This window comes from Myotis nattereri (assembly GCF_964212035.1).
Source record: "Myotis nattereri genome assembly, chromosome: 6".
Classification (NCBI taxonomy): Eukaryota; Metazoa; Chordata; class Mammalia; order Chiroptera; family Vespertilionidae; genus Myotis; species Myotis nattereri.
The window spans coordinates 56,451,499-56,465,594 of record NC_138081.1 but is presented as its reverse complement, the minus strand read 5'-3'; the positions used below and the strand labels follow the sequence as shown (position 1 = coordinate 56,465,594).

The 14,096-nt window shown below is 36.9% G+C and overlaps 1 protein-coding gene across 1 annotated transcript in view; it reads left to right on the top strand.

Moving 5' to 3' along the window:
• ASCC3 (activating signal cointegrator 1 complex subunit 3) overlaps positions 1–14,096 on the top strand; it is a 257,401-nt gene that overhangs the window by 84,575 nt on the left and 158,730 nt on the right. The window contains exons 12-13 of the mRNA XM_081093991.1: positions 2,667–2,843; positions 7,022–7,093. Of these exons, the coding sequence (XP_080950117.1) occupies positions 2,667–2,843; positions 7,022–7,093 (249 nt within the window). The remainder of the gene's footprint in view (positions 1–2,666; positions 2,844–7,021; positions 7,094–14,096) is intronic.

Sequence of the window (14,096 nt, the reverse complement as noted above, 5' to 3'; positions counted from 1 at the left end):
ATTTTGATCATGAGATGTTTTGATTTTATGCCCTTGGTACTTATATAGTTTTGTGATTTTTTTCAGGAAGCCATATTCCAGGTTTATTTAGATTGACCATTTAGAGAGACCATGTCCCTCAGCTAAAAGCATAACAAAGATAAGGACATTCCTGCAACTATAGAACATTAGAGGTCAAGTAAATATCATTAGCACCTTTACCAGGACGCCTGTCATTAGCATGTTTACAAGGGATTTGATCAGGACATCTTTCTTTTTTGAGCATTCCCAGTTGAGGGAGAAAATAGATGTGTGTATCATATACATTTTGAAACAATCATAAATATATAAATGTTTTTAAGTTGTTTATAACTGCATAATGGTATAATTTTGTATATATAATTTATAAATAGAATATAAAGTTAAATATGTAAGATATATTAAAAGTATATGTTATAGGTTTATTACAATAATGTAATTATGTAAATATCTATTAATATATAGAAATATGCAATATAATGTAACATAGATATATGTTAATATGTCCTATATATACATTGGCACTGCCATAATATATTCAAATTCCAGTAATATAGCTTATCATAACTACTATGCTCATGAATTTTGATGACTTGCTCTTTGTTATCTTAAGAAAAATATTCGATTTACTTAGCTGGACATTAGAGACTATTGAAACCTTAATCTGTCTAATTTTAACTTCTACATCTTTTTTAGTACCCATGGGTTCCAGCCACACAAAACTCTTTGTTCCTTCTCCACTTTCCATCAGCACTACTGACCCTTTTCAGAGATGAAACTAGTTGTATTTAAGTCAGAGTATATTTTTAGTTATGAGATTAAGGGTAATAAATGCAAAAGTATATAACTCCATCATTCTACACATCCATCTATTGAAAATTTACTAATCTTTTGAGTGTGCCACTCAATATAATTGCACCTTTTCTGGGTTCTCTATACTCCCTTTCTTTGCACATTTTTAGCACTTATCAGTCTTCCTTGTAATTTCACAACTTGCTATAATTAATCATACCTTCATTTGTATCCCCTACTAGATTTTAATCTCCTTGACAGAAGGGTCTTTGTGGTTCTCATATTTCCAATGTATTAGCACAGTGCTAGCAACTATTGTTAATTAAATAGTAAAATACCTGTTTTATTTGTTCCTTGTGATTACAGTAGATGGCAGTGTTGTACATAGCACTTCAACATTGGTAACTAACGAAAGCCTTAGGGACCTATTCTAATGCAGTATAGTTCTGTTCTGGTTCTGAGTTGCATGGTAGTATTAGGCATAATTGAAAGAAACTTGGAAGGAGAAAAGCGTATAAAAGGCCAAATCTGTTCTAGTTAATGGCATTGAATTAATATTGTCTTCTTAACTGTTTTCAGTGAGTTAGAGAGACTGTTCAAACTTCGATTTTATGTAAGGGAAAACATTATAAAAATTTACTGCTTCATTTTGGAGCTAATGATAAAGAGGACACTGTAGAATATGAAATTTTATAGTTTTTAACAATTAATTTTTAGGTGAATAGATACAGTGTCTAGAGCTTTGAGATTTGGCTTAGGATAAGAAATTCCAAATTATCACTATTTAAAATGAAATATTTCTCATATAGTCTCATCTATATTGAGAATTATAGGATTATATTTCTCAGATGAAAAGACAATTATTTTTCAAATAGATTTTTGGCAGAAATGTATCTCCGGTGTTTGTAGGGTACCATATTTTTTAATAATTTTTGTGTTGTAAATAATGATTTTAAAACCAAAAATCAGGTTTTTTCCTTTCATATTACCACCAGTACTACTTAGAACTATTGTATAATTAAAAATCATCACTCTAATCCCTATGAAGTGTTCTTACCACCTGTAAAGGAGATTACTTAAATAATGGGTATGGTCATCTTTTCTTCTTATTTAGAATTCCTTCATTTGGTTGGTTTTGGCTTGGGTGTTTGCTGACTTCCATAAGATTTTTTTAACAGCAAATTCATGGTAAAAAGTGGTGTACTATATATTTGTGCTTTAACTTTCATCCATATCTATCTATATGTGTTAATCTGTGTCTTATTTAGTTCTGTATCCCCATTGACTAAAGGTTAGTTAGGTCCTAAGCCAATGTTGTTGGATGGATGATTCTGAAAGTATTCATATTACTCACATTGGACCACTTTTCTTATACTAACTGAGTCTTCTCGACTGAGCAGAAAACTGCTATGAAGTTGTTGATGGGGCATCATGGGATCATAATAATGTATTTTAATTGTGAAGTGAATATAATTTTTGCCCATCCCTTGGTTTTATCTTTCTAGGTATATAACATTGTCATAAGAAATGTGGCCTCTATTATTTCTGGTCATGGGATTTACTGTGTTCATACATTTTTAGAAGAAAAAAAAAAAAGAAAACATTTAACTAGTAGGATTTTTCTAGTTCAGAAAATATATTCAATTATTTTATATCATTCCAGATGCCACAGTTAGGCCACTTTTTTCATATTTCCTGTCTTTTAGGTTATGTGTTAATATTCTGTATTTCTTGGGGGATCTTTTTTTTTATTGTGAATGTTTTATACTTTATATTTCAAAAAACTTATTTTAAACTTAATAAAAATCCAGATGTGTTGAATCTACTTTATACATTAATTAAAATAATCCTCATAGGTTGAATCTACACAAAGTATGATAAGGATTCTTGGACTCTCTGCAACCTTACCCAACTACCTCGATGTTGCTGCATTTTTACACGTTAATCCCTACATTGGCCTTTTCTTTTTTGATGGCCGTTTTCGACCGGTTCCTCTTGGACAAACATTTCTGGGGGTTAAAGGTACAAATAAGGTAAGTATTCATTTTAGTAATTATGCTTTTTTTCTAAAATTATTTCTGTTGATGTATTTAGGATTAGAGGCTCCAAAAGACCCTTTCAGTAGCATTACAAATACAATATCCTAGACAAAGCCAAGCACTTTCTCAACTATATGTACTAGAGTAATTCCTTCTCCAAAAAGTTGCTTATAGTAGTTTGTATTGCTATGATCAATGTATATTTTGTATTCTCAGCTAACAATACAAATTACATATAAGAATATGCATTTCAAAAAGTTATTTTGATATGATTGAAGGACAGTGTGAAATAATAAAAGGCTCTCATTAACCAGTAATACATATGTTGGTATATTATTTATCTAAATAATACCTTACATGCAATTGAAAAATAATCACATGGTAGCAACTATTAAGGGAGGTCCTCTATATAATTTATGTTTTATAATTAATACATACTAATTATATATATGTGGCATTTCTGAAATTCCTTATGTTAAAAAGTTTGTTTATCTAGTTTGTTAGTAGTATTACCTTGTACCGTTTGAAGGATTAAAGTGCTTATTTTGGACTTTTGTTTATTTATTTATTTGTTTGTATATTTAAATAATTTATCCCTTTGTTCTCTCTCTTATTTTCCTTTTGCTCAATCCCTAGACATACACACTGCCACCACCCCCACTTCCTCCCCACCACCACCACTACCACCAGAGCTGTCTGCCTGCTCTGTATCTATGAGTTTGTCTCTATTTTGATTGGTAGTTCAGTTTGTTCCTTAAATTTCACATATGAGTGAAATCATATGGATTTGTCTTTCTTGACTGGCTTATTTCACTTAGCATAATGTTCTCCAGTTCCATCCCTGTTGACTTTTATTTTTAAATATCATGAATTTATATATTTATTAAATTTACTAGAGGCCCGGTGCACAAAAATTTGTGCACTGGGGGTGGGTGGGGAGGAGGAGGTCCCTCAGCCCGGCCTGTGCCCTCTCACAGTCTGGGACCCCTCAGGGGATGACCATCTGCTGGGTGAGGCCTGGTACCCAGGGGATTGGGCCTAAGATGGCAATCAAACATCCCTCTGCCAGCCCGGCAGCCCTCGGGGATGTCCACTTGCCAGCGGGGAGCAGGCCTAAACTGCAGTCGGACATCCTTGATCATTAACATATTACATTATTTCTTATCTAAAAACAATTTTTTTAGTACAGTAGGGCCATTTTACATTATTATAAATAAAATACTCAGCTAAAAATATCAGAAATGACTGTCACTTCAAGAGTTAATATGCTCCATCAACATTGCAGTAAAGTAACATACCTTTAGATACACAGATTGTTGGAAATTGCATTTCCAACTTGTGCACATAAAGATCGTTTATGATATGGTGATAGTTATCATTAAAAAAAGTTCCCTCATTAATTACTCCAAGTGTTTTTTTTAGTATTACTTGCTGCTTATGTTTTTAATCATGTCTTTATATATATTTATTAATTTAATTTTAATGTATCATCAGGGCAGAAGTAGAGCTGCTTCTTGATAGCTGTAGTGTTCTTTCAGCTTCACCATTTAACTGATAGGAGATGCTTACCACAGAAAAATACAAAGAAAATTTTTTCAGATGTTTGTCAGCCACTTTAAATCTCTTTTCATTTCATCATACAAATTGGCAAATAAATTAAAGCTAATTAAATGCAACTATTTTCACCACAATATGTTAGTATCATAATCATAAAAGTAATGGTGTTAGATGATGAACCATCATAATTATTTTGAAGGTTTAGTAATTTGGCAAAATTAAAAAAGACTTTTACATATCTCACATAGAGTAAACAATAAATTAATTATATGTTATAAATAGAGATTTTTGTCTTACTAAAATGTGTTATTTTTACACTCAGCTGTAATATACAGTTGGTAACCATTATGCATTTCCCCAGGGTGTCTGTTGTTTGATATATTTTCTAACCAGTTGTTAATTTGTCATTTCCTTTAAGAAGAAATCCTTATAAGTTTCTCAGATTTTCATTTAAAAAGTCATGAAATGATTCAGTTGTTATAGAAGAACATGAAAAATGGTGTGTGTGACATGTCTAATTTGAAATTTGTAATTACTTTGGCCAGAACTCAACTTAAAGTACACTGAAAAATTAGCAGCTTTATTTGGAGGAAGTTTTTTTTGAATCATTAATGGGGAGTAAATTATCTTGTGATTATCTCATCTACCTTAGTCATTATAAAACATGAGTTTCAGAATGCTGAAGTGTTTACATTATTAAAACAAAAAATATAAATCATAGTCATTTCAGATGTATATGACATTTTCATTCCCTCAAAACTCTTAATAAATGTTAAGATACACAGACTGTGTCATATGCCTCCACCTTTGGGTTAACCACTTCCTTTTGATTGACACTTTGCTCAGAATTAATTGTGAGAATGAAACCCTTTCTTAATTCATAAATTTGATATTAAATTTCCACTTACCCAGAAATATGTTACTGTAGAAAGCAATCTACCTTTCTACATATACATTACAGAAGCAGTGTTTTTTTAGATTTCAGTTTTCTATACCATGACATTCTATTGGTAGTGTTCTGGTGATTTGGGAAATTACATAGGAAAACTCTAACCTTTATAATAAAAGAGAAACATGTAAATTGACCGTCCCTCCACTATGCTCACCAGCCAACCAGGAGTGAGTATGCAAATTAACCCGACAAAGATGGCGGGTTAATTTGCATGCACAGGCGCTGGGCAGAGAGCAGAGTGGGAGAGCCGGCGGAGAGTGGAGTGGCTTGGGGAAATTGGCTACCAGACGGAGAGCAGAGAGGGAGAGCTGGCGGTTTGGAGGACTTGGCAGAGTGGGAGGCCATGGGACGGAGACAGAGCAGGAAGGGAAAACCAAGATCGCAGGGAGCACCAATAATTCTGGGAATAGTAGTTTTGATGGCAGCTCCAGGACCGGAAGTGGAAGCCCAGAGTGCGGGGAGCACCAGGAATGCTGGGAATCGTAATTCTGGTGGCAGATGGATCTCCTAGACCAGGGGTGGGCAAACTTTTTGACTCAAGGGCCACAATGGGTTCTTAAACTGGACCGGAGGGCCGGAACAAAAGCATGGATGGAGTGTTTGTGTGAACTAATATAAATTCAAAGTAAACATCATTACATAAAAGGGTACGGTCTTTTTATTTTTTTAGTTTTATTCATTTCAAATGGGCTGGATCCGGCCCCGGGCCATAGTTTGCCCACGGCTGTCCTAGACCCATGGTCGGCAAACTGCGGCTCGTGAGCCACATGGGGCTCTTTGGCCCCTTGAGTGTGGCTCTTCCTAAGCCTTAGGAGTACCCTAATTAAGTTAATAGCGATGTACCTACCTATATAGTTTAAGTTTAAAAAATTTGGCTCTCTAAAGAAATTTCAATCGTTGTACTGTTGATATTTGGCTCTGTTGACTAATGAGTTTGCCAACCACTGTCCTAGACAGTAGAGCAAAGTGAGCCTGGAGCATGTTACTGTTGCGGTGGGGGATGGAGGGAAAGCAAAGGTGAGAGACATAAGTAAAATCAGAGTGTCTATGAAAAATTAAAGGGAAGATATCTTAAAACTTCCAGGAATCTCCACCAATGAAAGAAAAAAAAAATGCCACTATTATTCTGTGAGCAATAAACCAAACTGGGTTGGGGTCTCAGACAATTCGCTCAGATGATTGCAAAGACAGAAACTCCCCGATTGGAGAGGGCTCCCCTGAGGGCTTCTAGATTGGAGAGGGTGCAGGTCAGGCTGAGGGACCCCCCACACCCCCAGAGCACGAATGTCGTGCACCGGTCCTCTGGTAGTTTATAAAAGAAAAACAGCCTAAAGAATGGACTTGTCAGGGAAAAGCAGAGAAAATAACTTTAAAATGATTCTAAAATATGTGTAACTAGTATATTATCCTTAAAATTACTGTCTTTAAAAAAGATGGCATGCTTAGTACTCTGAAAGTATTGTATGATGTTTTTTATTTGTATTTTTTAATTTTGTTTGTTTCTATCAGGTTGTTATATGTTAGATATTTATCTTTGCTATTTATGCATTCTAGCTAGTCTGAAAGTAATTAAAGATGCATTTTAATTGGCAGTTTTTTGTAGTTAGAAATTTTATAATTGCTTCGTTTGATTTTTGTTTTTTTTTGTTTTAAACATTTTAAGGTGCAACAGTTGAATAACATGGATGAAGTATGTTATGAAAGTGTTCTGAAGCAAGTAAAGGCTGGACACCAGGTATACTTTATTTTATCCTGTTTTAGACAATGCTGTGTTTTTGCTTCATACAGTGATCCTTTGGTCTTTGGCCTTTGTATTTGTATTTTTTAAATGTTGTGTAAATATTACTGGTATAAAAGAGACTGAGCAAAAAGAGAGTTTAAGCAAATTTAACCCTTGGGTACACCAAAAGCAAAAATGAGCAGGGAGAAAGTTACTGCTAATTCTGCCACCCAAAGATAATTTCTGTTGGTGTACATCTTTCCATTGGTTAAAATATTTTATTCCCTATCTTTTCTCAGTTATTTCTATAGTTTCTATAACCTTTGTATTATGTTATTCCTATCCAAAAATATCATAGAACCATAAATAGAAAATGTAAATAAACATTTAAAGATGTCAGGTTAAAAAAAATAATGGTGTGTTTTATGCAATATTGTTCTTTTAAGTTTTGTGTTCCAATAGGACAGGTCCTCTTAAATTGGGTTATAAAGAAATCTTGTTGGTTAAGTTCATTGTATAGTGTCATGTGCAAGGGGAATCCTTGGTAAATATAATTTGATTGTGATGAATTGCCTCATCTTCAAAGATTTAACATCCTGAGTGAGGTGGGATATTGGGAAATGTAAAATTCATCAGGACTGTGGCCCACTAGTTGATAGTTGTCTCTAGTATTGCTAGTGTTACAAATGCCCAAGCCAGTGCCTTCAGATTGTAAGTGCTGAGTTGTTACGGCAGCGCCTTATTCTTTTACATTAACGCAGTCATCTCAAGTTGAAAGCTCTTTTACAACACAATTTGAGAACAAAGCTTTATCTTTTTCATTGCTTTAAATTACCTATATTCTGTGTGTAACTTTGAAAAAGTTGCCCCAAACTGAGACCTTTTCCTATTTCAGTCTTTTTAAAGGGATTGTTCTGTTTAAGTCTTCTATTTGCAGGTTGCTCTGCCAACTACCATTTGGCCTGTAAGTGCATGCAGCTTGATCCATGGCAGCTTCTGCTAGATGCCTTTGTAGTATTTCCAGGACTGAAATTGTAGTGTGGAGACTTGGAAAGGAGGACTGTTGCACATTTAGGTTTTGGAAGCTGAGGTAGATATCTCTTTCAGTAAGACTAGCCCACCTCTATTTAATTCATCACACAAGAATTGCTACTTCACAGGGGTCTTTGCTGACTGAGGCCCATGTGGAAGTTTGTTTTCAGTGGTTTAGAACCCCTCACTGGATTATTTTCCCTTTTCTCTCTCCTTGAAGTGATACCTTCCCTAAGCTGCAGTCCTCTGCTTTTATTAAAAAGTTCATAAAGAACTTCCTAATAGAATAGAGTTTCGGAGTTGTGTTTCTTCCCCTCTTTTATTTAAGGATGTTTTTTGCATTGATTTTCAGGCAGAGTGAAAGGGAGGAAGAAGGGGGGAGAGAGAGAGAAACATCGATGTGAGAGAGACATTAATTGGTTGCCTCCCGCACACACCCCGACCCCTCAATTGACGAACGTGCCCTTGACCAGAAATTGAACTCAAGACCCTTTAGTCCTCCGCCCAATGCTCTAATCACTGAACCAAACCAGCCAGGACTGTTTCTTCCCCCTCTCAATTGAGGTTGAATATTACACTATCCCAGTTACTAGCTCTCTTTGTGTAAGGCTCCAAGTGATAAATTTCACCAAATGGATTTGTATGTATCCATCTTTCAGAAAATGAAAATATGTAATTTATCAATCTTTTTATTTTATTTCCTGAAAAACTGACCACCAAATTAACTCTTCAGTTGTATTATTCTGCCTAACTCTGATGACTGAAAGGTCTTACGTGCTTCATTCTAAAAGACTCTTCTGTTTAAATGTTTTATTGTATATATAAGTACAGTAAATTGTGTGTGTGTGTGTGTGTGTGTGTGTGTGTGTGTGTGTGTAGAGAGAGAGAGAGAGAGAGAGAGACAGACAGACGGAGACCGAGATAGAAAAGCATACAGGCGGAGAGCTGTGCTTCTGGTATTCAGATATAGCCATAACTGACTGCACATTAGTGCAGTTCTATTAAGTAGCATCTACATATTCAATAAGGTGCTTTTCCTTGTTAAGAAAGCATAAATTATTTCTTGTGGGGCTGTGTACTTAATGAATGTTAGCTTTATTTTGTTGCCTTTTAAATATATGTTAGCAGTTAGTGTATAGCAGTAAGAAATTGTAAATTAGTCTATTCTAGTCCAGGGAAACATAGAATTTTCTCTGCTACTCCCTCTCCCTGACAACCCAATTAAAAAATATTTCCAGGGACTATTCCTTGATTTTATTTGTTTTCTTAACCTTCAGTTTGTTTTGGTATTCGGGGTTTTCTTCCTAGTTGTGGTTTTCCTAAATAATTTTATCAGAGCAGCTACTTTTCAGACCTTTATTAAATAGACTAACTGATGTGTTCATTAAAAGAAAAAAAAATACATTCTCAGGTAAATATATACTTCTCATGATCAAAAATTAATAATTTTAAATACACACACACACACACGAATTCATTTTGCTTTTCTCCCATTAGATTAAATTAGAATAGAGCAAATTTCACCTTCAAAAACCATGCTGATAGTCTCTGATCATACTATTTCATGGGTTTCAGTGTACCAGTCATCTAAATGTGTGGGCTCATGTACTTAATAGATTTTACGTGCAGCTTTGCCTGAAAAGTATTAAAAACAGTAGGAGGCAGTTGTGTTCCACTCAAGCATGTGTGGTGACAGATGGAGAAAATCTTTTCATGTTGACTTTTCAACAGTCATACTCCGCAAGACTTCAAGCTCTTCTTGGCTATTGGGAAATTAAAAGTTGGCGATTCAGCCTTTAATTTTGATCCATCTGCTCAAACTAATGAGACATCTCATTTGTAAGCGTCTCTTTGTGTTACCAAATGCAAGTACAGCTTTATCATTCCTGTTAATAATTCCCCTCCTCCTGTGTAACTTGCAGAATGGGAAAATAATTGATGCCTTAACCCTATTGAGATTTTCTTGTTGTACAAACTTTGTTACAGTGATGGGAAAAGAAATTAGAAACTTCCTCAGAGATTATGGCATATTTAGTAAGTCAACTTGTTCATTTTGTACATTATCAAAAAAGTTAAGATTCTTAATTAAGTAGCTTTTTACTCAAAAGTCTACCTCCAGTTTCAAGGTTTTAACAGTGTTAAAGAGAAAAAACTCTTCTTCAACCGTGGTTTTCCTTATTCAGATGTGTATTTTGTTTTCTCTTCATCGTTTATAAGTTTTTAGTTGATGTTAGTTTCTAATAAGAACCCACCTTTTAAAATTGACTAATAATTATAGATTAATTTAACTTATTACTATCTGAAGGGATTTATTTTTTGTTTCTCAGCATTGCTTCTTAGTTTATATACATTTAATTATATACAATTGAAACACATTTTACCATGCTAACAATTGACCGAATGGCTGGACAGCGGAATGACCATCTGGACGACCATCCGGGATCACGCTATGATACCCACTGGCGCCAGGCCAGCCAAGGCGGGTGTGATGTGATTGGGGGCCCGGCCATTGCCCCATGATCGCCCTGCAAAGACAGGCCCAGGCCACCAGTTGGTGGGGCGATCAATCAGTGGGCTCCACGATAGCCCCAAAGAGGGAGGCCCAGGCCATCAACTGTGGGAGCGGCGGGTGAGCGAGGCCTCCCTCTGCGAGGGAAGCCCAGGTCCTGGGTGCTGGCGGCCAGAGGGAAGCCCGGGTTCTTGGTTCCAGCGGCCAGGGGAAGCCCGGTTTCTGCGTGCTGGAGAAGAGCTGGGGGAAGGAAGGCCTACTCTTGCACGAATTTCATGCAGCAGGCCTCTAGTACTTTAATGGAACTTTTCATTTGCCCTTTTGCCTAAAAAATGTTCCTTCCCCCAGATACTAACATCACTGATTCTTGGTACCAGTGCTTCTGTCATATCAAATTTGTCTAACATAACATTTATTTGTGAATTGAATTCTGCTTTCTTGTCAGCCTTCTTTGTTCCTCCCTTCCCCAATTGAGACATGTTCCCAAAGAAATATAAAAGCATGGTTTTGAGGAAGGAGACATTTCAACAATTATGACCACAGAATGAGCTCCTTTAAAAGGGCCCAAGGTACCTATATTGTGTGGGCATTACCTATTCCATATTTGCCTCACACCCTTTCCTTCCCGTCATTTCCCACCTTCCTGGGCTTCTTTCAGACCCTCATCATGGAGATGCTCTTCTCTTTACCTCTGAGCTTTTGCATAGCTTGTTTCCTCTGCCTCACACATTTCTTATTCTCTACTTGGTTGCCCTCTACTAAACCATTCAGGTCTGATCTTTGTTTGAGGAAACCCCCCCCCCTTTTTTTTACCTCTCTAACTTTCACTTTCCTATGATTAACTATATAATAACACTGTATATATCTTCATATTGTTAGCTACAGTTTTACCTTTTGTTTTTCCTGGCTGTTTTTTATTAATTCCATTTTTCATGATAAGATTGTAAGTCCCATAAGGAAAGGGGCTATCTCTAGGTTTGCTCATCACATATTGTCATGGCCTCACCAGTACCTGGTACACATTTGGTGCTCAGACAGTGCTTGATGAATACGTAAATGGGAGATGTAGTAGTCTTCATAAGTCTGATTTATTCTTAAAGGATTAGGCGGCAACCAACTTCAAGTTCCATGGTAGGCTGAACGTTTAGGTTGAGGGGAGAACAACTTGGAGATGTGGGAATGACATCAAAGATTGCTTTGATTACCTTATTAAGGAACTTTTTCCCCCTGTAGGCTGTAAAGAACAATGAAAGAATATTGGTATTCTTTAAAAAATGTTTAATTATATACATTTATTCTTAATATTATTTTATCTAGTTACTAGAGACCCGGTGCACAAAAATTTGTGCACTCGGGGGTAGAGGGTCCCTCAGCCCGGCCTGTGCCCTTTCCCAGTCTGGGACCTCTCAGGGGTGACCACTTGCTGACTTAGGCCTGCTCCCTGGGGTTTGGGCCTAAGATGGCAATCAGACATCCCTCTGGCAGCCTGGCAGCCCTCGGGGGATGTCCACTTGCCAGCGGGGAGCAGACCTAAGCTGCAGTCGGACATCCTTAGTGCTGCAGAGGAGGCAGGAGAGGCTCCCACCACCACCACTGTACTGACAGCCATCAGCCTGGCTTGTGGCTGAGTAGAGCTCCCCCATGTGGGAGCGCACTGACCACCAGAGGGCAGCTCCTGCATTCAGTGTCTGCCCCCTGGTGGTCAGTGTGTGTCATAGTGACCAGTCATTCCCAGTCTTTCTGCTGTTAGGGTCAGTTTTCATATTACCCTTTTACTATATAGGATAGAGGCCTGGTGCACGGGAGGGGGCCGGCTGGTTTGCTCTGAAGGGTGTCCTGGATCAGGGTGGGGGTCCCGCTTGGGTGCCTGGCGAGCCTGGGTGAGGGGCTGATGGGTGTTTGCAGCTGGTCACACCCCCTTCAGGGTGGGGGTCCCCACTGGGGTGCCCGGCCAGTCTGGGTGAGGGGCTGAGGGCTGTTTTCAGGCTGGCAGGTGACTGAAGCTCCCAGCCTCTTTTTTTTTATTCTGGGATTTATTTACCTTCTATAGCTGTCACTGGAGCTGAGAGCCGGCTCCAGCTCTGAGGCCATGGCTGGCTGAAAGCAGTTATCTGGGGTTTGTTTAGCTTCTATAATTGCAACATTGTTGCATCCGGAGCTCAGAGCTGGGCCACAGCAGGCGGGGAACCTTGGCTTCCTCCATCACTGGAGCAAGCAAGCCCCATGTTTGCTTCAGCTGCATGGCTGTCGGCCGCCATCTTTGTTGGCAGTTAATTTGCATATCCTATGATTAGCCAATAGGAAGCATAGTGGAGGTACAGTTAATTACCATGTTTGTCTATTATTAGATAGGATAGTCATTCCTGTTGGACATATGAAATTACCTGACTTTCTTTTAATTTAAGGTACCAATATGACTTGGCTATTTTTCATGATATAGACATAATTAGTGCCACCAGTTATTTTAAATTAATATATTATTTCTCTCTTTTATTTCTATTCATTAAGCCATAGGGGAGAAACTTCTGAACCTTTTAAAATTTTATATTTTTAAAAGAACAGAAAAATTCAATTTTTCTGAAATATAGTTTACAATAAGAGTACTCAGTTATGTTCTTGAAATTATATATATATGTATATATGTGTGTGTGTGTGTGTGTATATATACATAGCAGTTTTTTATTAACTAGTAATGTTCCCTTCATTTGCAAAAAGAATACTTCTTTTTTTTTTTTTCAGTTTTCACACTCATTTTTTATTTGCTAGGAATTTACCAGAATTTTCAACCTCTCTAAAGGTCATAGTTAAGTCAGAACTTATTTACAAAAAAAGGAAACCTATCTTCTGTGCTTCAAATACTTTACTTTTCAACTCAGCTTCTATCAATACTCATCTCGATGGTAAACATCCAGAGCAGCTGCAAAATGATTCAAACCACTACCATCCGGCCTAGGGCCCAACAGCTCAGCGCCCCCTCTCCAGCGCCGCCACAAGCAGCACGGCCTGGTACGTAGGAATGAATCTTGCTTCTCTCACGAGAGTTGCGGGCTCCGAGCGTGTGCACAGCAAGGAATACTTCTTAATATGGAATATTTGTATTCATTTTCAAATCTTCATTGTTATTAACATTCCTTTTTTCTTTTGTCTTTGAGAATTTTTCAGTTACTGAAGTAATACATTCTTATAACAAGTGAATCAATTCAAAAGTGTAAAAAAGAAAAGAAAAAGCAAATGAATTACTTTTCCTTCCCCTCACCTCACTCCCAGTACTCCTACACTTGAAGTGTATTCCGTTTTCTCATGGCACATACACACATATACAAGTACATATATCTTTGGCATTTGAACTTTCTAAATTTGGTAATCAGTGGCTTTTGGAATTATAACAAATGGACAGAGCACAGTAGAATAGTATGTCTCAGAATGAAATTTAGAAATTTTGAGGATATAAACTATGTTTAGTTCTATTCTTGCACA